This window comes from Cottoperca gobio, chromosome 1 (genome assembly GCF_900634415.1).
Source record: "Cottoperca gobio chromosome 1, fCotGob3.1, whole genome shotgun sequence".
Lineage (NCBI taxonomy): Eukaryota > Metazoa > Chordata > Actinopteri > Perciformes > Bovichtidae > Cottoperca > Cottoperca gobio.
In genome coordinates, this window is record NC_041355.1 from 2,453,526 (window position 1) to 2,480,357 (window position 26,832).

General features: G+C 43.4%; 1 protein-coding gene across 2 annotated transcripts; it reads right to left on the reverse strand.

Moving 5' to 3' along the window:
* Positions 1–2: 2 nt before the first annotated feature.
* LOC115028222 (protein tweety homolog 3-like) lies at positions 3–26,379 on the reverse strand. Of its 2 annotated transcripts, XM_029461845.1 has the most exons (15): positions 25,898–26,379; positions 24,224–24,409; positions 17,290–17,486; positions 13,248–13,359; positions 12,922–13,142; positions 12,382–12,477; positions 12,184–12,256; positions 11,970–12,045; positions 10,863–10,918; positions 10,342–10,434; positions 10,029–10,121; positions 9,810–9,946; positions 7,819–7,992; positions 4,968–5,043; positions 3–2,944 (listed from the first exon to the last, which is right to left on the reverse strand). In XM_029461845.1, the coding sequence occupies exons 2-15, from the start codon at positions 24,347–24,349 to the stop codon at positions 2,810–2,812; spliced, it is 1,665 nt and encodes a 554-aa protein (XP_029317705.1). In that variant the 5' UTR covers positions 24,350–24,409; positions 25,898–26,379; the 3' UTR covers positions 3–2,809. The 2 variants fall into 2 exon arrangements, with proteins under 2 accessions (XP_029317705.1, XP_029317792.1); XM_029461932.1 differs by lacking the exon at positions 7,819–7,992.
* Between the last annotated feature and the right edge of the window lie 453 nt (positions 26,380–26,832).

Below are 26,832 nucleotides of genomic sequence, written 5' to 3' on the forward strand. Positions count from 1 at the left end.
TCTCGATCAGTACGTTAAAGTTGCTTTAATTTCTTTTTTTAAAACATTTATTCCAGGCTGAATGATATCATTACCACAGTTTTGACATGTACATCATTAATATCTTAGTTAAACCATCAGAAAATAAAAACAGCCATAGAAAACATTGTTTGTCTGTCACGTCCGGACGGCAGGTGTACTTGAAGTCCTGTAAATACCACGTACACACACAAACACTGCTGACTCTTAAACATGAGCGTGGGTCTCAGGCTGGTTAAATCCCAGAAAGCATTGCACAGGAATTCAAATACAACTTTAAGTCAGGAATGCAGATTACACGGGAATAGTCTTAATAAAACATTGCAAGACAGAGAGTCATTCACCATTAATAAGAGAGGAACAATGCTGCTCTTGCCTTTATTCTCCTACAAAACAGCTAGCTATTATTTATCTTTAAAGTTTGATTTTTTACAAGACAGAGAAAAATAAAAAAAATGTTGTGATATGAAGAGTGTTGTAAGAGTTTAAAAACATTATGAAAGGCCATTAATCAGTGACTAGTCCACAGATCTTAACATTGTTTGCATTTATGGTGCAAAAAACACTGTAAAGTACTAGACCATAGGTAGCATTGTTACCATAACATGGACATTTTCTTCCTAGTAAAATCACACATGTAAGATTGTCTCGCTACGACGAGAAGTGGTCATTGATTAATAATAAAATATTAAAATGCTGTACAGGAATGGTGGTTGAAAGGTGTTTGAATGTTAGGGCTCTGCTCACTCAGCTAATCACTAGATTCCAGGTTTCTCTGAAATGCGGTTACTTCCTACTACATCACCCATAATGCAAATCAGTGTGATGTCACAGCTGTGGGAGGGCGTGCAGGTACTACAGCTCTAGGTGTGAATGTCAACTGGCCAAAAGTAGGGAGAGATGGATTTGTTTTTATTATAAGAAACTGTTGTGTGTGTGTGTGTGTGTGTGTGTGTGTGTATTGAATGCGTATGTCTCTACAGCATGTGTGTGTGTGTGTGTGTGTATATGAGGGCATGCGCGGCGTCTGTGTAGAAATGACTCAGGCTAGATAGGCTGATGCCAGTCAGACACACTGATCACTGTACTTACACACAGTAACACTGAGAATAGAGCGATAGCCAATCACGCAGCAGTGATGTCACACACACAGGTTCACAAATACAGTTTTTATACACTGTACAGAGAGTTTTAGAGCGGGAGGAAAAAACCACTGGCAGTGCGTTTCACTTCTCCAGCTCGCAAAGTCACCTTGAAGAGAATTTGTGCTTGCGGGTAAAAAAAAATAAAAATGACAGAAAGACTACAGGTGGCTAAAGGTCGATACAAGGTCACCAGTTAACTCAAGCTTAAACAGAAAAGCATAGGAAGAAAGAAAACAAAAACATATAGAAGAAACAGAATACTACTTGGTCACAGTATCACCTCCTGAATTCAGTTTTTGATAAAACATTTTTAAAAAATACCCACTTTCCTTCATTTTGTAACACTTTTAAGTAACATTAATTATCAGGGACATGGGGGTTTCTCAGGATTCGGGACATAACTTCCATTCAGTAATGATGGAAAGCTGCTTTATTTTTACTGCTTTTTAAATTCCTGATCACATCCCTGAATGAAAACAAAACATTAAAGTAATAAAACAAAACGTTTCCGTCCCTCCTCGGTCCTGATCGTCTCCTGGGACCGTGACTGGTTACATAGCACCTGGCAAATGTGTAGTCGCAATTTTTTTTTTTTACGTGAGTCTTATTCCATTTCTGTCCATCGTTTTCCTTTTTCAAGTGTCTTTCCCGTTCCCTTTTTTATTTACAGTCCGAGGGGAAACAGTCCACATGAGCTTTTCCCCCTTTTTTTGAGACGAATGGAGGCAGTAGAAGAAGAGAACACAAAGAAGGCATCCCTCATTATTCAGAGTTTTTTGGCACAGGTTGAGCCTTCTTATGTCCCTCGTCTGTCACTCCAATTCTCAAAATTCAAAACAGTTATTCCACGACGGGACTCCTGGCTCGTGTTCAGAATGCATTAATCAACACGTGTGCTGCATGTACACGCAGAGAGATGTGGACACACTGTTCAAGCTCATGATTCAAGTCTTAGTTAGACGACAATGTTACGCTAAAGAGGATGTGGTGGTACTGTTTCTATCTAAACATGGCTTTCTAATTCACTGGCTTATTATTTATACAGATGTGTCCTTCTATTTATGTATCAATATGTGTGTGTGTGTGTGTGTGTGTGTGTGTGTGTGTGTGTGTGTGCGCGTGTGTGTGTGTGTGTGTGTTACAGCAAATGTTTCCATGATAAACACGCAGCACACCACATTACCAGTAATGATGAACAGTCTACTTCTCATAGAGTAAAGCACACGTTTACTATTTACAGGTCTGTACAGTGTGTGTGTGTGTGTGTGTGTGTGTGTGTGTGTGTATGTGTGTGTGTGTGTGTGTGTGTGTGTGTGTGTTCTGAAGTGTTTTGAGGGGATTGAGTGGTGATGAGTTGTCTCCACTGGAGGGCAGTGAACGGATCCCAGTGGAAGGGGAGAGAATTGAAAAGTGGAAGAAACTGCCAAGGCGCTTGAGTAGCTGTGCATTGTGGGTAGTATGTGGGGCTGATCCATCACAGCAGTGGTGGAACAAGCAGCTCGGGTAAATTCGGCGGATGTTGCCAAACCGGGGTGTTTAAACGCTCCGCTCTGCTTGAGCTCGGCGAACGCTGAGTTGGATCTCGTTATTGGCTGTGAAAACTGGATTTCGGCAGTACTGGGGTGGAAGAGGTGCGGTTCTGGTCTCTAGTGGACTGAAGACTGTGGTCGGGCAGTGGGGTGAGGCCGGCTACCAGGGTCCAGTTGGTCGTTGGGAACGGAGCGGCGGTTCTGTTCGGGTCGGTTGGTGGCCAGGTACTTTGCTCTCATACTGGAGGTGTACTGAAGAGATGAAGGATAGCCAGGAGGAAACAAAGGAGGGAGTGTAGAGGAAGAGTGAAGAGGGGAAGATGTTGGGAAAGAAGACAACCAGAGGGAGAAATTGAAGTGGGAAACAATTAGAAGCAGGAGGGAAGACCATTAACAGAATCATGTATGGATTATGATCAAGCCGTATTTACAGTACACTGAAGAACAATAAGAGATGTAGAAACAGTTTAATGCTTCACCCTCAAGATGACCACGTCAGTTACTCTCCCTGTGGCACCTCCAACAAAACCTTCTTTTTCTCGCATGCCTCCACGTGAACGAAGAATAAAATGAGTTGAAGTCATCGGGAGGGGGGGGGTTTAACAACAGCCAAACTATATATATGTATAAGTCTCACAAACACGTGCATTTGTGCTAAAGGACGATTCCAAACACTTCTGCATCTCAGGGTTACGCAGGCGTGTTACTCGTCTGGATGTGTCCCCCCCCCCGCCCCCATCCATTTTTGAATCCTTTATTCACGAGGAGGCACGCGAGATACAAGAGTTTTCTTCACCAACACGGAGTAATTGATGCACAATCGGTCCTTTTGCAGGTGAAGTATTCATTAAATAATGTACATTATATCAGGACATGTGAATGATTGTAAGTGACAGACAGATAGACGTACATTCAGATAGGATTACGACAGAAATACTTTGACCAGTCATTTGGACAGCCGGGGGTTTGATTACAACAGTTATTGGTTATTTCTTACAGCTGATTAGGTCTGGATGATGTTATTGTAAATTAGCAGATGTGGTCTGTTTTGTCAGTGGTTTGTAGTTAGTGCTCTAGTTCTGATGTAGTAGGTTAGCCTGGTATGAGTTAGTGGTCTCTTGTGAGCAGCTAGGCTAGTTACTGTCGGAGGTCTCTGGTTTCCACATCGCTGCAGACGCTGATGACGGGTGAGCACTCTGGACAGCAGCCCGGTCGACAGCCCTGCCTAAGAATGATGAATCGTGGCCATTTTGGTGGCTACTACAGTGCAACAGTGGAGGTGGGAAACGTGTGCTCCTGTCACTGTTTAATGGTGAAGGGTGAGGGGGCACAGAAACAGAGGACACATACACCTCGACAAGAAAATGCACACATAGACACACTGTGGGAACAGGGGGGCGGGTGGGGGGAGGGGGACGGGAGGGGGGGAGCAGGAAGTTTAGAGGTTTGGGCTCAAAAATGTTCATCTTCACTGCAGGGTGTACGGCCAGTTGACCAGAAATGTATCCTAAAAGGTGTTCAGAAGTAATAATGCTAGATTTGTGGATTAAATTTGGTCAGTCCACAGTATTGCAGCCCCAGATGTATACAGTTGATACTGCATGGAACGACATCCACAGCTACAGGCCCAGCAGCACCGTGTCAAAGTCACAATAGTCGCCCTGTTAGTGGCAAATAGTTCAAACAAGAGGTGTGACAGACACCTGCGAGACTGGCAGAATTGTGTCTTTTGGTATTGAAGGAAAAGGTTGATGCACTACAAAATAAATCCCTAAAAGGTCTCAATGATGTCTCTGAACTGGTCATCTGTGGGACAAGTTCTCCTCACATGGCCCTCACAGCCACAGTGAAACCAAGCAGACTTTTTACATCAGAAATAGAGGACAGCTTTGTGTCTAACATGACCCGACAATCACACTTGTCTCTTTTGATGCAAGTGCGAAACCTACTAACAACAGACGTCTTTTCAAACTTCCAGTTTTCCCAGGCTGCCAAAATGACCTTCATAACGGCGATCCATGATTACGGTCTAGTTTGAGCACAGAGGACACTTGCAGTGGTGTAGGGAGAGGGCACTACCTTCCAATATCCACACTAGCATGCTCTAAAAAGACATCAGACATGAGATACAAGTACATTTGTCAACACCATGCTTCCTTTGTTGCATTCTGAAATGATAAAATGCCGTCTCTGTGGGTTTTGCGGATTTCCCAGCTGCATTGTGGGTATTGGAAGACAGTGGAGGGAGAGTGTGTTCTAGAAAGTGTGCACTTACAGAGGGTGGAGGGGACTCCCTGCCAATCAGGGGGGTGTTCTCACACCGAGGGTTCTGAAAGTTTGCGTTCTGGCTCCTGCATTATAGAATAAGAGGTTACTGCATGTGGTCGCCGTGCCACTGGCGCTCAGATGCTGAGCTGTTGTCTGTGGTCTGCTCATGAGTACGACTTAAAGACTCTCTGACAAATGGCCTCAGTAATAATTACAAGTCAGGGACTTAAGCTGGGTGGTACCATGTAGCCAGGGGTCAAAGCCCTCTGCCCCAGTCCAACATAGTTAACATTCTTTCTGAACAATGCACAAAAGATAAACATTAAGTCTCACAAAGGCACACTGAAAATAGTATATTTTACCAGTGTGCGTGTGTGTGTGTGTGTGTGTACCCAAAGGAAACTGGTCTTAGGCACACATAGTGTGTACAAATGTCCCTCGCAAACAGTTTAATAGTAATAATAATAGTTTTAATAATATAGTTTAATAGTAATAATAAGTTTAATAATAATAGTTTAATAGTAATAATAATAGTTTAATAGTTTAATAATAATAGTTTAATAATAATAGTTTAATAGTATAATAATAGTTTTAATAATATAGTTTAATAGTACTGTTGAATATCATAGTTAATAGTAATCGTTTATAGTCCTAATAATAGTTTCATAGTTTCCTCCTCGTTTCCTATTACTCGTTCCTCGTCCTCCTCCAGTTTCTCTCGTTTCCTCCTCCTCGTTTCCTCGTCCTCCTCCCTAGTTTCCTCCTCCTCGTTTCCTCGTCCTCCTCCTCGTTTCCTCCTCCGTTTCCTAGTTTCCTCGTCCTCGTTTCCTCGTCCTCGTCCTCCTCGTTTCCTCGTCCTCTCCTCGTTTCCTCCTCTCGTTTCCTCGTTTCCTCGTCCTCGTCCTCGTTTCCTCGTCCTCCTCCTCGTTTCCTCGTCCTCCTCCTCGTTTCCTCGTCCTCGTTTCCTCCTCCTCGTCCTCCTCCTCGTTTCCTCGTCCTCTCCTCGTTTCCTCGTCCTCGTTTCCTCCTCCTCGTCCTCCTCCTCGTTTCCTCGTCCTCCTCCTCGTTTCCTCCTCCTCGTTTCCTCGTCCTCCTCCTCGTTTCCTCCTCCTCCTCGTTTCCTCCTCCTCGTTTCCTCGTCCTCCTCCTCGTTTCCTCGTTCCTCGTTCTCCTCCTCGTTTCCTCGTTTCCTCGTCCTCCTCCTCGTTTTCCTCGTCCTCGTTTCCTCGTCCTCCTCCTCGTTTCCTGGTCCTCCTCCTCGTCCTCGTTTCCTCGTCCTCGTTTCCTCGTCCTCCTCGTTTCCTCGTCCTCCTCCTCGTTTCCTCGTCCTCGTCCTCCTCCTCGTTTCCTCGTTTCCTCCTCCTCGTTTCCTCCTCCTCGTTCCCTCGTCCTCCTCCTCGTTTCCTCGTTTCCTCGTCCTCCTCCTCGTTTCCTCGTCCTCCTCCTCCCCTCCTCGTTTCCTCGTTTCCTCCTCCCCTTTCCTCCTCCTCGTTTCCCCGTCCTCCTCCTCGTTTCCTCGTCCTCGTTTCCTCCTCCTCGTTTCCTCCTTAGTTTTAATAGTAATAATAATAGTTTAATGTTAATAGTAATATAATAGTTTAATAGTAATAGTTTAATCATAACTAGTTAATAGTTAATAATAATAGTTTAATAGTAGTAATAGTTAATAATAATAGTTTAATAGTAATAATAATAGTTAAAAGTAATAATAATAGTTTAATAGTAATAGATTTAATAATAATAGTTTAATAGTAATAATAATAGTTTAATCGTTTAATAGTAATAATAATAGTTTAATAAGGAAAGGAAAGGAAAATTATTCAAAGTTACCTGAAACAGTCCAAAGATTTAAACTAGTCAAATGTATTTGTACCCAGGTCGCTTGATATAAACAACACACATACATCATTGTTCAGTATTAAAAGCTGTTTCTGTAAATGTAAGATGTCTCTGTTTAAAGGACAAATACGTGGTTTTCTATGTTTTGGTCCATTAACTATAAATACATAGTTACATTACATTTACACGTCTACTTTATGTTATTGAGTTGATTTCCAAGGAGTATGTGAATCTGGTCCTTTGGACTCTTGAATGTCAGATTCCAGAAGCACGACACGGGAGAAACATCTGCTCACAACTGTATAATCATGCAATGACAGCTTAACTTTATAAAAAAGCAAATATGACCAAACATCCACTGTAAGGGATTACCTATCTCAGGAAATCTTATATTATTCTGACATGAACCCTAACTGAGATAAATCTGTCTGTATGCTTTGGAACATCAGCTCAGCGTCCTCAGTGTTGTTGAGCATACAGGATGTGTTAATGGGCCAAAACATAAAAAACACAGTCCTTTAATTGTTCAATAAACTCACTCTTGTTACACAGCAGTAAGCAGCACATAGTACTTTATAAGCTCGCAGCTAAAATAGTAGCAAGCAGTGTGAGACCAGAGATATATATGCTGTCTTCTGTATTACGTGTTGTATTCAGAGCAGTCCTTTGGCCAACTGTAACACGTAGCCAGCAGGGTGAAAGCAATAACTTTTGCTACGGCAAGTGCAAACCTGAAATCTGTTATTCTAACATTGTGGACTGAAGCAGGCTGATACAGCAGCAGCAATTGTTCTCTATCAGCATCAAAGGGAAAGCTAGTGAAGGATTTTAACTCACTGATGTGTCACGAGGGACATGCGAGCCTTACAGAGCAACTAGCTGTTCTGACTTATGGTTTTGCAGGCAGTGAGCGTTGCTATGCTGCTAGTCTGGGTCAGGGAGGGGCAAGCATCAGCTACCTATGATCAGGCAGTGTGTTGATCCTGCTAGCCTCTAGCTAGCGGTGGGTGCTAACTCACATGTATTCAGTGACGGGGGCATTGCTGACAGTGTGGGCTGTAGCGGGCAGGCTAGCTTCGCTACCGTAGCTGGAGCCACAGCTGTAGAGACTGGGCATGTGAACGCGGTACAGGTTATCGTGCACACCGCCCCGTGAGGCGCCCGACTCGTCCTCTCCGTCTTCCTCATCCGTCCTTCAATTGGTCAGGGTAAGGGCAGGGCACGAGAGGGCATGATGGATAGGAGGGGAAAAGGTAGAGGGGAGGGAGATCCGAGAGAGACAACAGAGTGTAAACAAGTGAAGAGGAGGTTAGGAGAGGGGAAGGTGTACTTGTACTATGTGGAATCCCCTGATACACAATACTGGGTAAGGCCATGCCTTCATCACCGAAGCAACTAAACAAGAAGAAAAGGAACATGGGCAGCATTCATCTACTAAACAGGTCCACTACAGTGGGGTCTCTAGTATTACTACACAGCCCGGAGTGGACCCATGAAGCAGTTTGTTGTTGCTGCGTTACATAATTAAAGTGTATGAAGATAGCATACTCGAACTTCTTTTAATACGTAGAAACATGCAGTCATTTTCTTCATGCAGTCATCCTTTATTGACATGGAGGATTCTCTCCTCGTAATAACTGTCCATTTCAAATTGTCCAAACTGAATCAAATTTAAAGGAAAAATAAATTCTCTGAAGTACTTCATGCATCACTGAGCGCTCCATGAAACTTAAAAGCAACAAAGAAAACATCGGGGAAAAAAGGAGATAACATGGCTGGTTTGAGCAAAAATGTAAAAAACGTCCAGCAACGTAACAGAATGAGGCATCAAATAAGATATGTGCTGATTTGGAAGTTGGATCTCTGGCTACAGAAATGTCCTGGCTTCTACTACGTATGGCTCACCCACAGAATACATATGTAGACCCTATTATCCAGACTATTTTATTTGTTTCTTCTTTGTTGTTTTAGGAAAGTCACATCAGGCTGGTAATGTTTCAAAGAAGTAACGATGGAGGGAGCTGTATGGAGAACATACTTAGCAGGGCCCTACGGTATGTTAACAGAGACACGAGGCACAACAGTAGTTACTGCGCTGACTGGCCACCAGATGGAGGTGTTTCACTCAGGCAACCAAAAAAAGAGCTAAGCTGTGCAGCCCATCGAACAGACTCAGCAGCTGCGGCACAGTCAGTCTAATATGCAACTTGACATGAGCAGTTATTCTTGCAAAATTCGGGGACATTATGTATTATTGTTATATACCTGCTGGGCCATGCATTAGCATTTATTGGCAATTCACACCCAACGACCAAGCGTAAAACACCATTATTATGGCACAGCTGAGTGAAACTCGTCACTGCATGTGCAGTCTAGAGCTCTTTGCAATGATTTTTAACAAATAATGATTTGTTTGTTTGAATGGCTATTTGAACGGGCGGCTTTTATCGGACCAAAGGGTCGTTTAATTTCCCCGATATCCACCATCATTCGCTGAAGCCCGAAGCATTTCCAAATCAGGACAGGGAGAGAGGAGGAAGGGACGGAACAGAAGGAGGAAGTGGGACACAGAAAAAAAAGGAACGTGGTGATACACAATCTAACACAACACTGGTGCTCCAAGTCCACAGCGAAGAAAAGAAAAATGAGAGATGAATACAAACATGGAAACAGACAATCAGCCAGACTGGCGGCGCTAACGGTAAACAATAAAATAAACAAAACTTGCAGAGAAAACTGGATGGATGCAAAGACAGGCAGGAGGACGAACGGAAGGATACAACAGCTCAGGAGGCAAAAACACTTAAAGAATGACATGCGTGGGCACTGAGGAGATTCTTTATTCTTCCACTGTTTTCAGGTCATAAGATGAATTAAGTTAAACAATTACGAAGTTAGAAGTAGTAACATGTTAGCTGTTAGTGTACAGGTTAGCTGAAGAGATTCAGGAACGTAAAGGCTTGCGGGGGTCGTGTGTGTGTGCGAGAGAAACTGTATGTGTGTGTGTTACCTCTTGCCAGGCCAGGTATGTGGCACACTGCACACAATTGAGGAGAACATCAGAGCAGTGACAAAAGAGAAGAGAACCAGGTAGATGACACCCTCCACCCCGTCATAACACAGGCCAGTCAACGCCTGAACGTAGTCCTACATGGAGAGGAGAGGAGTCAGTTAAGTAAAGTGTTGGACATGAGAACTTTTCTCTTCTAGCGCAACTAGCGTGACTCACCATGTGTAGGCTGCGACAGTCGACCAGAGCAGTCAGCTGGTGAAGACCAACCTCAGTGGAATTCAGCACAGACTGGATTTGCTCGAGACTCCCCTGCACAAAAGAAGCAGAGGTTACACATGCATGCTCAAATATAGATGTTCGCCTTCATGTACATCCTCACGCAGCAGATAAAAGCACGTGGCACTTTAGTAGCTGCCACTTTCATCACGCTCCCACTAACGCGACACCACTCATCCGTGAAGATAAAGAACTACACACACACACACACACACACACACACACACACACACATACACACACACACACACACCTTGGTGTTGGCATAGTCACGTGTTGCTGATCTCAGTAGCTCTGCCACATCATCCTGCATCTCCACCAATGCTTTGTGACTCCCTGACAGCCTCTGAAAAACACACACAGAGACACAAGAGACGACACAAGAAACACACACAAATACATATTTTGGTTATTTACAGTGTTGTAAATAATCTGCTAATATGTTCTATAGATTTCAATATGGTTACTGAAGAAATGCATGAAGTGTGCCATCATTCTGTTTTGATGTGTTAGCGTTTGTTACCAATATAGAGTTTTTGCAGGTGGTGGTGTATGAATGAAATGTGTTCATTGAATGCATTTTATTAGAAAGCAATAGAAAATGATTCCCAGTTCGGTCCACAAAGACTTCTGTTTCTCTGACTGTGTGAAGAGTTCTGACAATGTAATGTGAACACAACTGTAATTGCTTTGCAGGTTAAAGCAGGTAAACCACCTGAAATGTAAGAAATGTATTATATATCAAATTAAACAAATAAATAGAAAAACTCCAACCTGCTGGAAGGGGTTGATTTGTCCAGGGCTGCACCTCAGGTAATACTGCAGGATATCTGGGAATGAACCAATACACACATGTCAATAGAATAATAATAATAATAATAATAATAATAATACATAGTTTAATGAAAGAAAGGAAAACACTCTCACTGTATGTATTAAGACTAAGTCCAGAACCTCTCCATGGAGACTTGTATTAGCAGAAGTACTCGGGCATAATAATGTCTGTGTGTGTGTGTGTGTGTTATATGTGTGTGTGTGTGTGTGTGTGTTACACAGGCAACATCTGTGCTCTACAGAGCGGAAACAACTGACAGACAACAGAACTCATTAGATGAGTGCAAAGAGGGAAGTGAGGGAGAGAGAGAGAGGAAGAAAAGGAGTAATTGAGAGGTAAAGAGGGATCTAAAAGGATGAAGAGAGAGAACAAACCAGATAATGATCCTTGAAAAAGCCTTAATGTGCTCTCAATGTTTCATTTATTTGTTTTTACATTTGGGACAGGCAGGAAGAAGGGCGAGCGGGGGGAGTGCAGGACTGCTGATGCATTGCAGTCGGCAGAGAGAGAGAAAGAGGAAGAGCTTTTAGATACTCGAGTGTCAGTCAAACGCAATCCCCTTGGATACACACTCGTACATACAAAAGCACACACACACTTGTTTCTTAAAATAGAAGCAACATGTCAGGGTGAGATTCAACTGTCAGCGTAGATGCTAAAGTCTATTCAAGAGGTGTCTGCTTATTTGTCAACCTGCAGTAACTCCGACGAGGAGTCTATTTACGAATCCTCTTATTCCTTCCTTCTATCACGAGTTATAAAATGTGTCTTTGTGCAGCGGTGGAGCAGAGAAGCAACGCTTTGAGCAGTCGTGACAGGGGAATGGTACAAACAATCTTCCTGAGCAATCCTGGACTGTTTCACCTCCTCAGGCCTCTAAAGATACTCAAATAAAACTGAGAAGGAGATGTTGGACACGTGGAACCTGTAAGAAGTGTTTGCTGCTTTGTCTTTCACGATTCACCCGCCTGAATGTTTTGGAAACAACTGTTTTCTTGAACAAAATGCTTAAAAGCGGCGGCTGTCAGTTGACTGGTTCTGCATACCTTGGTCGATGACAGCGTTTTCCTTGGTTACCCTGGTGATGTAGGTATCCGGGGAGACGCAGAAGTCGCTGGCTGACTGTGAGAGGGCGAGCACACATGACACATCAGGCTACAGTAACATCGACGCCGAACACACTCGCTCGAGCGGTGGGAAAAAAAGATTACATCATTGCAGAGCCAGAGAGCTCGGTGATGTTGCCATGGTTACACTTACAGCGGCGACAGCCAGTTCCAGCCCGAGAGACCCCCAGCTGATGATCAGAGTCAAGACACCCAGCAGACACACTCTGAAGGACACACAAATACAGATTCAGCTCGCCAACAGGACATGCACTGCACAGACGGAGAGTCTACAAAGGGTTTGGCTCGTCCAATAGGAGAAGCTTTTGGGGCGTGATGTAAAGTAGCTTACCCAATCAGAGTGCCTCTTGAGTTGCGTATCAGGCCGAAGAGCACCAGAAGGCAGATGAGTACATCGAACAGCAGCAGGCCGAGATACCCCAGCCACCTGTAAACACACACATTTTACACAGTGTGTCATACCAATAAGAGAGATTACATAACACACAGAAGCCACAAAGTGAAGGGTGCTAATCTGCCACTGAGCCAATAATCCTTTAACATACACCGCGTAGGACATTTCACGTATCTCAGGGTCACGCTCACAATCAGATCACTAGCTTTTTATTTTTGTTAAAGGTTCATCAGTTTATTCACTGGGCTTTCTCATTTCTACTTCTACCAGCTGTGTGCCAGAGTGGTTGATTTTAATGGTTTTAACCGGCACCCTCCAGTCTTAATTTGACCTTTGTTTAACCAGGAAGTCCCTTGTTGATTAAAATCTCTTTCTCGAGGGAGAGACCAAACCATGACGTTGTTGAATTCTCCTCTTCACTTCCAGCAAATACTTTTTTTCCGTTACAAACACACACCGTTACTTGTTAAATCTGACCTGTAAAAATCAAACGCCTCCGTCTTGCGGGCCAAATCCTCCAGGGAAATGTCAGTATTGGACCAGAAGGGAACCTCCACCATCAGCCTCACCAGCTCGTCCAGCTGTCCCTGCAGCTTTTGGACGATGGACACGTAGTCTGTCTGCTCCTGGAAGGCTGTCTCCAACTGCACCAAGCTCTCCTCCACGGTCTGGTTTAAGGCTAGGGCGCTGTCTGACACCTGGAGAGTCACAGGGAAGAGAACTTAACCTTGAAACTGCCATGGATCATGTGTTTTATTTTATTTTTCATTGGTGTAGCGATGAGGAAGCAGCAGGTAACTCACCAGTTTCTCCACTCCGGACACGGTGCGGTTGGCATGACGGAGGGAGTATGCCAAACGATTGGCTCCATCACTCGACTCCCCATTTCCGTAGAATCCTACAGCGATGCCAGCGCTGGGAGGCAGACGACAGGAAGTGCCAAGTGTTAACAAAATGACTAATTCAACCATCGGATGGCATAAAATTAATCAATATGGATGAATGAGTTCAATAACGGTCATACATCCGCACACATACAGTTACATTTTCAACTAACTCAGACAAATCCCTTTTTATTGCCGTCTTTTGTGTACTCCATGTTTAATGTGCTCAATAAAAGAATGCAAGCAATTTGTTGTATTCTAGCAGTGAACTGAAAGCAGCAGGAAGGCAGAACTGAGACGTTATATCGTTATCTTGATATTCAAAAACGTTATCGCATATCAACCTCATATCGAGGAGACGCAACAAAACAAGGTTGTTATTAAGTGCAGTTCCTCTTTTAACCAGCAACAGGCGACGCTGAGCTCTTTGCTTTGGTGTCACCCTCTGGCCTCCAGCGGGCACAGGACTACCAGGAATGATTCACTCTCACACACACACACACACACACACACACACACACACACACACACACACACACACAATAATTGGGTCACCAGACCGCACATAATATGATCCTTCTGCAGCTCTGCGTCCACATTCACACATGACACATGCTATACAATATCTGAGGTCTCCAACACCCTTTCTTTAAAAACCTTGTACTCCTTAACCATGTTCACATCAGGACTAACCCCTCGCCCACCACCAACACCCCCACCACCACCTCTTCCAAAGAAATCCCGTTTACACTCATTCTTCACATGTAACCCTCGTTCACCACTCAGCCCCTCCCCACCGTGCTCTTATTTTCTCACTCGGCCCTGCAAAGCTCTTGCAGCTCCCTCTTTTGTCTTAGTGTACTGTATGTGCGCATGTGTGTGTATGACTGCACTCTTTGTATTGATGATGTCTCTGCCTGCACACTAACAACAGACAGATTTGTAGAGGGACATTAATGGCCATTGTTAAGGCAATTCATTCTAGCCCATTAGATCTTAAGTAGCCCCGTGTTACAGCTGGTTTACACACACACACACACACACACACACACACACACACACACACGTCATTGTGTAAGTGTGTGTGTTTCAGAGCTTTACGATGGACTTTATGTGTACATCTGACATAAAATAACAAGTACAGAGGGAAACAGACTAATGTTAAATAAAGGAATGAAGTAAATATCTTCTCTTTTATCTTTCCAGTTCCCCTCCCATCCCCCCCATCCCCCCCCCATCCCCGCCTCCTGCCGTCTTCCTTCATCCTCCATGTCATCTCAGTTTTAACAGTAAATCCTCTCCCTCCACTCCTGTTCAATCATCATCTTCTTCTCTCCTGCCACTCCCTTCTCACTCCACTCTCCATCCCTCCTCTCTCTATGACTTTTATGTCGATGCTTTAATACCTGCCGCTCCTATCAAGGGCTTACTGACTTGAATAACAAACAACCGCTTACGATATGAGACGTAAAAGGGAGGGGCCGAGGCAAAAGTTCAGAAGTCAATTAACTGACAGCGACTGTTGGTCAGAAAACACACATACATCACGGAGACAGAGAGATGGAGCGCTGCATTGGTCTCTGCTTACATCCACTCTCAGCTGAAATGGACTGACATCATAACGCTAAGAACGCTGCGCTGTACCTAAATGAGCACAACACAATGCACGCAGCTGGAGCTCAAGAGATGACAGTAAATGTTGAATTCAGTCAGAATTGGCTCCATGATGAGTTCAAGTCCAAACGCATCCAGTAAGTGGTACAGTAAATGTCTTGAGAACATGATTACACAAACTGCTATTCCATGTAAACAGTTGGCATCATACAGACCCCTAATCCCCGCACTAACTACACACTACAGTGATAACATGTTGATGAAATGATTCTTTTTCTGTATTTGCGCCCATATTGACTTTAATTAGCGCTTTGGGTAACGCCATTTCAGAAGCAATCCACATCAAAGTTATAATCCTTAATATGTTCATGATCAACCATTTTTGATTCTATGTATTGCTGACATATATTCAGCAGTTAATGTTTACATTCTGTAAGAACTTCTCCGTTGAGTAGCTTTGATCATCACTGCCGATGTTCGCCATTCCCATGCTGGATTTAATTTCCCTACTTGCACCACCAGGAGCCACGGGTGCAGACTAATTACCAGGACTGAAATATTAAGTATCATAAGTTTAAATGCAGCAGCATCTCTGGCCTCATGTCACCTTACAGAAAGAATTATTACAATGAGTTCAATGGGGGAAAGTGAGCACTGGTATCGGGTGAGTACGTGGTATTGGCAGATACTCTCTCGATAATTGACTCAAAGAATGATTTGAAAATCCAAATCTCGAGGAATTGTGCGTTGATCGACTGGTTGACTAAATCTTTCAGCAGCATAAACAGTAGAATTCAAGACACAGCTTCTTTTATCTGAACCAAACACACACATGGAGGAAGTCCACACATGTGGTTGGTGTTGTGCCAAAAATAAAGTATGATGTCATATTCAATTGTGTTTAAAGAATGGCATGGGAAGACCCGCACGCAAACACTTTCTCCCACAAACACACACATGCTCAGATCCATATCAAATATTCAATAAGAAATATTATATGTAATCATAAAATATTAAAACACTCTTCAGCTCTGAGTCACACACACACACACACACACACACAGACGTAGCTCCCCCCGACTGTATAATTCATTTCTCGTCTCTGCATCAAATCTGCTTCTGTCTCCATGGCAACCTTTCTAGGCCAGAGAGAAGGCCTATCAGAGAGAAATAATAAATAAGGGGGGGGGGCTAAAAGAGATGGAGAAAAGGGGACGAGAGGGTGAAAATGTCTGGAGATGCGAAGTAGAAAAGGGATGAGGAGTGAATGAAAGAGGAACAGTTTGTATGTTTGTGGGCGTGTGTGTGTGTGTGTGTTTAGAAGAGCAGAGTCCACACAGCAGCTCAGGATCTGTGGTCAGACACCTCTCTGTGACCCGCTGCGGGGTCCAGTGGGTGAAACATCTCACAGTTTGCACAGCCTGCAGAGTCACATAAACACAAACAGTGGAGTGTAACCACCTGGCTGCCTCCCAGTAACACCACATGGACTGAGTGGACTTGATTGTTGCCACGTATGTAGATTTACTGTGAATCAGTGTGCGTCCAGGAACAGAACACGACAAGATTGCACAAATAACTGAGTTCTAGTAACTCGGACATGTTATGGCATCACATTGTTGTTTCCATTCACTTTTCCAGAATGAGTTTTCTTGTTATAATCCATCTTTACAATGTTGTTTGTTTTATCAGCTGCTGTGGTCATATATGCAGTAGTGACATGCAGCAATGGGCGCCCTCTGGACTCAAACCTGGGACGTTGCAGTTACTGTATGTACGTCACTGACACTCGCACTATATTAATGTTCTGTTCTTGGGGTTACCGGTGGAGTCGACATGCCAACTTTTTAACCTCAGACAATCGTAAAAAAAATGTTTTTTAAAGATGTCTTTTCTTCAGCGTATCAGTCTAATCAAGTGCAAATTGAAAATGTGCATAATTGGGTAGAAATATACAAAAATGTTAAAGGGAATACCAATTTACCAGCACAGTGACTGCACATCATGTTAATTGTGTAACTATGGGACTCAAACACAGTGTTTGTCGTGTTCAGTTTTCGTGATATGGCCTATATAGCTGTACAGCAACAGGCTGTAATGTACAGAGCCAGCAAATGAGTGCCAATCCCCCCCCCCCCCCCATCAATCCCCAGAGGAAAGATAGAAACTCCACTTAAGGCTACAGGGAAATTCCTTTAATTTGGCGGAATAATTAAAACTATCAATCTTTACTCGCTCAAGCATTCTTCATAAAACAATCTTATGGTTGCAGGGGTTAAACACATTCAAACACACATAACTTTATTATAAATGTATAGACGTTTAAGTAATGTGGATAACTTCTCACCTGCACACGAGCGTGGCGATGATGACGCACCAGGCGGTGCAGCAGCAGTCAGGGCTGGGCTGCTGGGAGTGCGTATGGGAGTGCGAGGAGTCGTCCCTCTTGCGTCGCCGGCAGCAAAGCCAGAATGAGTAGAAGAGGAGGAAGAGGAGGTCGAGGCCTAAACACAGCAACGCCACAGACCCGAGCAGCAAAATGGACTAGAGAGAAGAGGGGGGGGGGGGGAAACAATGTCATAATACAGTTTATGTTATATTTCTGTCAACATTTGAACTTGAATCTTTTAGTCTTCATCACAAGGGGACCATTTAGGAAGTAGGTTAAATACACAGGAAGCCAATCGGCTGATATGAGCAGAAACCAAGATACAAAGACAGAACACGTGATTTAGTTCTTCCTGTGTGCACAGACGCGCACAGATTGTGTTCCTCGCTTTAGCTATTTGAGGCCAGAAAAGAGAAAGTGGCTGTTAAATGGGTGTTTGATGGATACTATGAAAAACACATTTGCACACCATCAAACACGCACACCTCCATGGGGTGAGCGGAAGCAGTGCAGTTGGGGAGCTGTGTGCGCTAGAGACCCACCGCACGGATCACACACCCTCTAAAAGCTTTGAAGTGTAACATAAGGAAGGGGGTGGTGGGGCCAGACAGAGGGAGTAGTGATGGGGGGGGTGGGGTGAAAAGAGACGCGCGAGAGACAGAAAGAGAAGAAGATGTGAAAGAAGATGACTGAACTGAAATCTAAAAACGGAGAAATGGGTAAAGACGGAGATGAGGGCTGTTACAGCAATTTGTCTGGAACTGATGAAATCTTTTTTTATAGCACACACACACACACACACACACACCAATGGTAGTTCTTTGGAATGTCTGGAATAGTCATTGTACTGCAGGACCGTGGAGAGTCAAAGGCACGTTTCTGGAAAACCAAAACTCTCCACCTGCTCGACTACTTACAGTAGACAAAGGAATTGTGCCACAATTCTGTTAGAAAACCGGCAGTGTGATTCTGGGGACTCCTCTATGGATGATAACTAAACCTGACTCCGCCTGTAAGATCCTCAGACTTCCTGGCTTCACGGGCCTTTTAACTGCCGGCTTTTGTGCTGACTTGATTTTCCCCTCCCTGCCAGCTAGCGATTTCCCCAACCTGCGGCAATTTATGCCCCTCTGCTGTAAATATGCGTGGGTATTGTATGAGTGTATGTGTGCCAAAATTGACATCATACTCAAAAATGCATTAATTATAATGTTTCGTTTCTTAAAATGTATCGGGGATTGCATTTTGGCAAAGCAAAGCATAACGTTCCGGCGTGTTAGACATTTGTTAATTAGCACAAAACATAAAGTAGAGCTCATAAATTTAAACCATTTTCAGCTCAACTAGTGCTGATCTGATGAGAGGGATCTCCAAAGTTGTTACGATTCATCCCCTGGACACCATGAATGTCGGTAAAAGATTTCCTGGTCGTGAGGGCTGTCCTCGACTAAAGACATGCTTAGTTGACGATCACTCGCTAATTGATTAGTTGATTTATTGGACAGATCTGTAAAAACTGAGTTTCTCTACAAAGAATCATGGAAAAGCGCCACCAGAGATGTGCTCATGCGTTTGGAAATAAGTCAATCAGCATGAAGAAAGCATTAAAAATGACAGATTGACTAAAGAACCACTAAGATCAAAACGACTTAGTCGACTATTCGCTTCAGAGGAAGCAGCCCTTCTGGCACTTCATCTGATAATTGTTGAGATTTGTCCGACCGAAGCATTGGACCCACACTCATATCTCCATTAAGAATAGTTTGAGATTTGTTAATACCAAATGTGATCTGTTGCTTATCTGAAAGATGGCTTCTTATCTCTGGAGCCTGATTTGTCGTGCCGCCTTTTCCGAGGAAATTCCTGACCTTCAGAAGCATCGCAGAAATAACCGTTCACGCTGCCCGGGTCACACTGGAGCCAGCTGAGATGCTGTCACCAGCTTGACTTCCGAGGCACAAATCTCCCTTCACATTGAGAAACAATGCAGCCTAATAAGGTCAGCGTTTCCAAGTAAAGTGTGAACTGTGGCAGATGGATAACCAGGCCAGCAAAGGGCAATGCATCAAATCTGAAGGGCTACAGCAAATCCAGCCAGGCTAGTGGGTCACTAGAACATTAGAAATGATACATTATGATATATAATATGATGCGACCTGCGGTGGTGTGATGTGACATCTGAAGGGAGAGAAGAGGACTAATGTTCAAGCAGCAGTCCAGACCACAAGCCTCAGTCCCTGCTGAGGCATCACTGTACTTCTATTGTCTGAGCTCTCAGCAAGGAGATATGAATTACAAGCATTAAAATTCACTTTAAATATTCACACATGGTGGTGGAGACCATCTCAGTCTAAATATAACAAAGAGATTGTGGCTCTATAGGGTTACAACTTGTACAATAATCAGTTATAGGGCTGCAGCTAACAATTCATTTCATTATCAATCAATCTGCTGATTGTTTTCTATATTAATGGATTAATCGTTTGGTCTATAAAGTCCAAGGTGATGTCTTTACACGTCTTGTTTTGTCAGTCCAAACCCCAAAGATATTCAGTTTAATATGATATGATGTGAAAGAGAAAAGGAAGAAAGCTTCAATATTTCAGAGGCTGAAAACAGCATTTTCTAAAATCAAAACAGTTATCAAATATTCTTCTGTGGATCAACTCATCCATTAGTGGAATAAGAGTCAGCTGATTGCTTTTTCTCCAACAGGTTAAAGAAGATGAGCGTAGGATGGGAGAGGAAGGGGGAGATGAGCGCTCTCCGTTCTTAGTCTCTGGTATTATCCGATGTTATTATCTATAGGCTTAGTGCTAGAGACGTTGTGCCATGGTAAAGGCGTACTGTGCTCCACTAATGCATTGTTTGATCTCTTGTGTCTTTGAATATAGAGTAACACGCAATAAGCTTTAAAGAACGAGAATGAAACCTTGCGCTATATAACGGTGGATGTTTTCATGACCGTCCTTCAGAAATCACGCAACAAGAAAGACAATGTGACGACACAGACACACTGATGTGCACGGTATGATAGAGAACGCTGGTTATTTTCATTATGAACTGAACTGTAGAGCTGAATCAGTCAATCGATAAGATAATCAACAGAAAACTAATCAAAGAATCATTTTATTTTTGTTACCATATATTCAACTTGTTGAACTCTTGGTGGGATAAAACAGACAATGTGACTTTGTTCTTTGGGAAATTAAAATGTGCATTTTGTTTTCTATTATCTGACATTTTATAGGGGAAAAAAGAAGAATAGAGAAACTAATGAGCAGAATAATCAACAATGAAATGAATAATTAGTTGCAGCTATTTAAAGCAGTCTCATTATTCCAGTAAATCCAGTAAAGGACTATCTCAATGTAAAACACTTCCTAAACCTTAGTCCTGAACACAAAAGTACTCAATCTGCTGTGATAAAACAAAGACAAGTGCTTATGTGCGACATCTTTGCTTGACATTGACAAATGATTTTAACGACTACCTGACAGTAAACTCTGCTCACGTCAGCACCAGTTTGAATATAAAGCAACAACACCTGTTGATATTTGGCGTATGGGATGAACGTTACATTTGTAATCTGATTTAAAAGCAGGTCTCTGCTCTCGCTGTGTATGATGACTGCTAGATTAACTGTCAGGCTGACAAACCATCAGGGCAGATTAAGTGTGGATCAATTAGCTACTAATAAGCACGGTGAGCCCGGCTGTGCATGTGTGTACTTAAGAGTGTGTGCACACTACGCTACTGGAGATCAGCTCGCAGGCCGGAGGAGTGGCTAAATGTTAAACGCCCAAGCACAGTGATCTACTTTCAATCTGTCCATTTAAGTGTGTGTGTGTGTGCGTGCACGCCTGTGAATGCGCATGTGTGTGTTTGAGCCGACAGGATCAATCCCTTCCACCTCGGTGAATTGTCCTTGCGCTCTCCCTGCCCGCGTGTTACCCTGGAGTCGGGCCCTGCCTGCTATCCTCTCCACTTCTTTCCTGAGGCTCTGACTGACCTCGAGTTCATTCTGCTAGTATTCACCTGCACTACTGTGTCAAAGAGCAACCGAAGCCCCAACGGCTAAATCTGTAGCCAGACAAAGGCCTTTAATGACATGTGTGGCTTCTTTACCATTTTAAACACAAGAAAAAGATTAAAGAGTGGCACCTTTTCTCGTTGGATCCACTTTGATCCTTTAAAAAAAAAAAAGCTGTGAGATAATATCTTCCACTGTGCAAATTACAGCATTCTATTTAAAATACCAATTACAGATTTACTTTCCACAACTGTGAAAATGTGTTATTACAGGTCACATGATTCCTCTGTAATGTTCTGCAGCTGTTAAACTGCGGCTGGTAGCTGACTCTGCGATTCTACCATAATACAAACAGACGAAAGCACACACACACACACACACACACACACACACACACACACACACACACACACACAAGTTATTCCAATGCCTTTGCAGAACCTCAGGATAACAGCTCCTATTTCAGCTCCTCAGGAGAAAAAAATAAAACAGTTGTCTTGCAAAAAGACACGGAGTCAGCATCCCAAATAAAGCCATCAGAGACCAACTGCTCCTTTGAATGAATGCTCACCAGTTGTTGTTGTTTTTATTGTGTTTGTTTAAGAGAAGAAAGTTCTAGAATAAGAAACACGAGTGAATGAGTGAATGACATTGTGTGAGAAGAAAGTTTTGAGCAGCTTCAGAGCTCAAGAGCTGAATACAAATGAACCTGTGCCAAATCACATCAGAAAGAAAAACACTGCACAGAAGAATCTCTCTCTATTGTGTGTTGTGGTGACGGACTCAGTGCACTGAAGGACACTGTGTAGGACCTTGTGTGTGTGTGTGTGTGTGTGTGTGTGTGTGTGTGTGTGTGTGTGTTTCTCAGCTGGATGATTGGATGCATGAAAGCCTTTGAGACAGATATACTGAGCCAATCTAAAGACGGGCTTCAGTGAAAGAGTGAAAGAAAGAAAGAGAGCATTCTTTCACAACAGACTACAACCCTCCCCTTCCCACTCTCTGTCCCCCCCCTTTCCCTCCCTCCCTCCCTCCCTCCCTCAATCCAATTCAACCTCCTTCTTCTTGTTCTTCTCACCCTCTATTCCTCCCTCTCCCTCCTCCCGTCTAGCCAGAATTAATGATTTCACCCTGAATAGAACCCCTATATTCACACATACACAAACACAATAACACACACACACACACACAACCCCTGAGGGAGATCTGTGACCTCACCTCGACAAACAACACTAAGTGCTAAATACGCACTGACACAGAAAGGGAACATACTGTATGTGGCATATGAACATACAAGCATATATAACATGCACAACATCTGTACATACAAATAACGTACAAACAAACATATGAAAGAGAGCAGGATGCTCATTGACATAGAAACAGCCTCGTCGGCGAAAATATGCCAGGATGTAATTAGTCTAAAAAGGGAGTCCTTAAAATTCCAGTGGTGACACACATTGACACACACACTCACAAAGGCCCTTAGTGAAACATTGAATAGCTCGCAGGAAGTGGCTATTTGGCAATTTAGAAGCACCTCCCATGGCTCATCGAGCCTTCTCTCTCTCCTCTCGCCTCCAATCAGTCTCTTTTTATCTTCCTCACTCCTCCTCTCTCCCTGCTTCTCTCTCCAGTTCCCATCTCCCTCCCTTGTTCATGGCTGTGGGTGCCTTCCCACGCTCAGCTCTTGAACTTGCACGCCCTCCCTCCTTTCCCCGTACATGTCAGCAAATTACATTGAGGGGTGACTGCAGCCCATGAAATGTGGGATTCTAAACGATGTGTCTCGGCTTTTTGTGGGTTCGCAGGGATGTGTTTTCTGGTGCAGAGACCTGGAAGTCACCTTGTTTGAGGATTCAAATGAAATGCAGCAAAACTGGGCCAAAGCCCCTCTTTGAGACAGAGCTGCTCTGTAACAAGGCAGCGCTGCAGACTCAGTGTTTATCATAGAACGAGTGCTTCTAACTCATTCCAATGATTGTTTTTCTAACTGGATATCTTTTCAATTAGTGAGTTAGTCGTTAAATTCAATAACAATTTAAGGAAATAGTGAAAATAGCCATCATAAATTAGCCCAAGATGGGGTTTTTTAAATCGCTTGCTTTTTCAACTATTCAACCAGGTACTAAATCGAAAACAAATATATACAAGCAGAAAATCCTCGTTTTTAATAAACTGGAACAATAACATTTTAAGCATTTTGACTTTATAAAGTACTTAAACTTGTCATGATCACGATCATTGACAAAACCATTGGTTCCCACACTCTTTATCTGGAGACATATTGAGAGCCATCACATTGTGTAGATGATGTGTAGGAGCTGCAAGCACTTCATCCACAGTGTCATTTTAAAATCATCTAATAGTCTAATCAAAGGAAACGGCAATCATTTGTGAAATGTCAAAAACAATCACAATTTTGTTGAGCAAAAATGTATTTTTCTTTCCTATCTCACTATTAATCTTGCAATTCCTCAGATACTGCAACCATTAAGTGTTCCACCACATGACTACTGATTAATCAAATAATACATTCTGCACTACATCTATCAATAACAATGTTGGAGCAGGGAGGGGATCTGTGACTTGATTCAAGGACATTTCTCTCACACACACACACACACACACACACACACACACACACACACACACACACACACACAAAGCATTGATCGACGCAGGGAGGGAACCCACAGCTCTGCGGTTGCAGGACAGCCTCAGTCACCACTTGGCCACTCTGCTGTGAAATTACAGTGTGGGCAGGTGGCAGAAGGTGGGATGATAAGGTGATGCTGCATGATGAAGGGGATGATGAATTCTGAGTGGGAGGTTATATATCCCCCGTACTTGTCTTACCTTCTGGTACTCAGAGTCCTCCGGTCTGAAGTCACTGCTCACAACCTGAAATTCGATGTTGAAATGAGGCAACCGGTGGAGCAGATTCACCCACCAGGGCGGAGAATAGTTCACTACAGCCGCCATCCTGATCCAGCTACCGGCTGGCTGTCACTTCACTCTCTAAACCGATTCCTCACGCAGACACTGTAGAGAAATGCACGACCGTCGTGGGTTAACAGTGCACTGAGATGACTTCATGCACAACTCACACCACCTGTCATGTCAGGCAGAGCTAGAAAAGTAGTATTGATGTCATTTCACTAAACATATAAGTACGATGAAGGTTCAGTATCCACAGTCCTGGCTGCTTATACTGTTAACCACCAAAACATCAAAGCCTGCTTCAATCAACTGGAGTAATTACTCATGACTGACATTATTACTAAGTCAATGTGATGAGTTATCTGTGATTAGTCACTAACAGGGGTGGGACAAACGTGCCAGTTAACATCAACATGTCAATATATTGCACACACTCCTTGCACAGTTTTATGAAGATGCCCTATACAGTTTTACATTAATAATTTGCTTTTCTAATCATTTGTATCGATTGAAAAGATTTTAATTGTGAAACACATCCCTTCTTCACTATGGACTGGCAGTTTCTGTATTTCATGTCATGATAAATGTAAAATGTAAAAGAGCTCATCTGTTATTCCCACTCTAAATCAACAACAAATCATTAAATGTATTCATATGATGATGATATGTGTCCCAAAACGTCATATTAAGCAGCCAAAATATATCCTTTGTCCTCTGGGCTATTTAAAATGGCATTTTAGGACCAATATCACTGCAAACACTGCAATATGACATATTTTTCCATTTCAGTTTTCTTTAAAGATTCTGTGAAGCTGGAAGTCATTTATATTGATTGGCTAAAAATGATTGTTTTGCCATTTGCTGGGCTGTTCTCCTTTACAGTTCCTGTTGTACTGTGAGTTACAGCATTGCGATATGTAATGTGCTTGTATCATGATAACTGTGAGTAATATTAGTGTCAGTAAAACAGCTCGTCCGTCATTCCCACTCCAACCAACGACAAGCCATTAAATATACATTGATATGATGATGATATCTGTCCTAAAAATGTCATTTTAAATAGCCCATTGTAATACAAACACATGAGGTCATACTCTTCGTGAATTATAGCATAACAATATCATGGCTGACAGCTACATCGCATCCCCCAATTTACGCCCATACGGAGAAACACACAGGCTTGGTGAGATAATATGTTGTGGACGATGAAATGGCCGTTATATATATATTATATATATATATATTTATATATATATTAAACCCCACACACCGCCACGACTCTTTCTTGTACAGCCTACTGACTTTACTGTACAACAGCATGTAGGTCAACTCAGTCGAGGGTTTCCTCACATATTCAAGCCTCGGTTGTTTTAATACATTGTTAGCTAAAAAGACAAACGGATTAGCTAGCTTTATCCCGCTTTGTCCCGCGTTATCCCGCTGTGTCCGTTAAAACTACCGCAGTCTCACAGAGTCGTCAAGGCAACGAGGAGGAGAAACGGCCGTAGTTCCCTTCAGGGCTTCGTGTCTGCGGACATCAACGTCTCCGTGTGTCGGGGGGGGGGGGATAGGAACCGTGTTACAACCTACCTAGTGAAGCCAAAGCGGATGCAGACTCTCGTTTAGTGTTGTCTTGGGAGTCCAGGCCGGCGTGTATTTCACCTATTGTCTTCCCAGATCCGGTGGTGGATTTGAACACCACAGCCGTGCGCTGCTGCATCAACGCGGCCGTACCGAGCTAGCCCCAACCGCATTGAAAACAACGGAATAACGGTCACCGACCCGGTCCGCTCTCATTTCACCGAGACGCCCCGTTGTTGATACTGCCTACCCCCCCCCGACACGGCAGATTGGGGGTTAAATTCGTTGACCCGCAACACAATATCTTCTTCAATTTGGTTTACGCCGTCGTTGTCTTTCTTAAAACATAACGGTTTGTGCTCGTCGGCGCTGTTCCCACGTTGACCGTCGGTTCAGTGCTTTTAGCGCTGCGGCTCTTCAATTGGATGATATTGTTGGAGCGTGAAGCAAACACGGTGTTTAAAAAGCCCTGGAGGACGGGGCTTTGCGGCAGCTCTGAGAGAGAGAGAGATACATGGGGGGGGGGGGGGGCGAGAGAGAGAGAGAGAGAGAGAGAGAGAGAGAGAGAGAGATACATGGGGGGAGAGAGAGAGAGAGAGAGAGAGAGATACATGGGGGGAGAGCGAGAGAGAGATACATGGGGGGAGGGGGAGAGAGAGAGCGAGACTGGAAGAGAGAGAGAGAGAGACATGGGGGGAGAGAGAGAGAGAGAGAGAGAGACAGAAAGAGACAGAGAAGACAGAAAGAAAGAGACAGAAATAGAGAGACAAGGAAAGAAAGAGAGAGAGACAGAAGAGAGAGAGACAGAAAGGTAGAGAGCAGAAAGAGAGATAACAGAAATAGAAAGAGAGAGACGAGAGACAGAGAAAGAGAGAGATAGCAAGATAGAGAGACAGAAAGAGAGAGAGATAAGAAGAGAGAGAGAGAGAGAGATACAGAAAGAG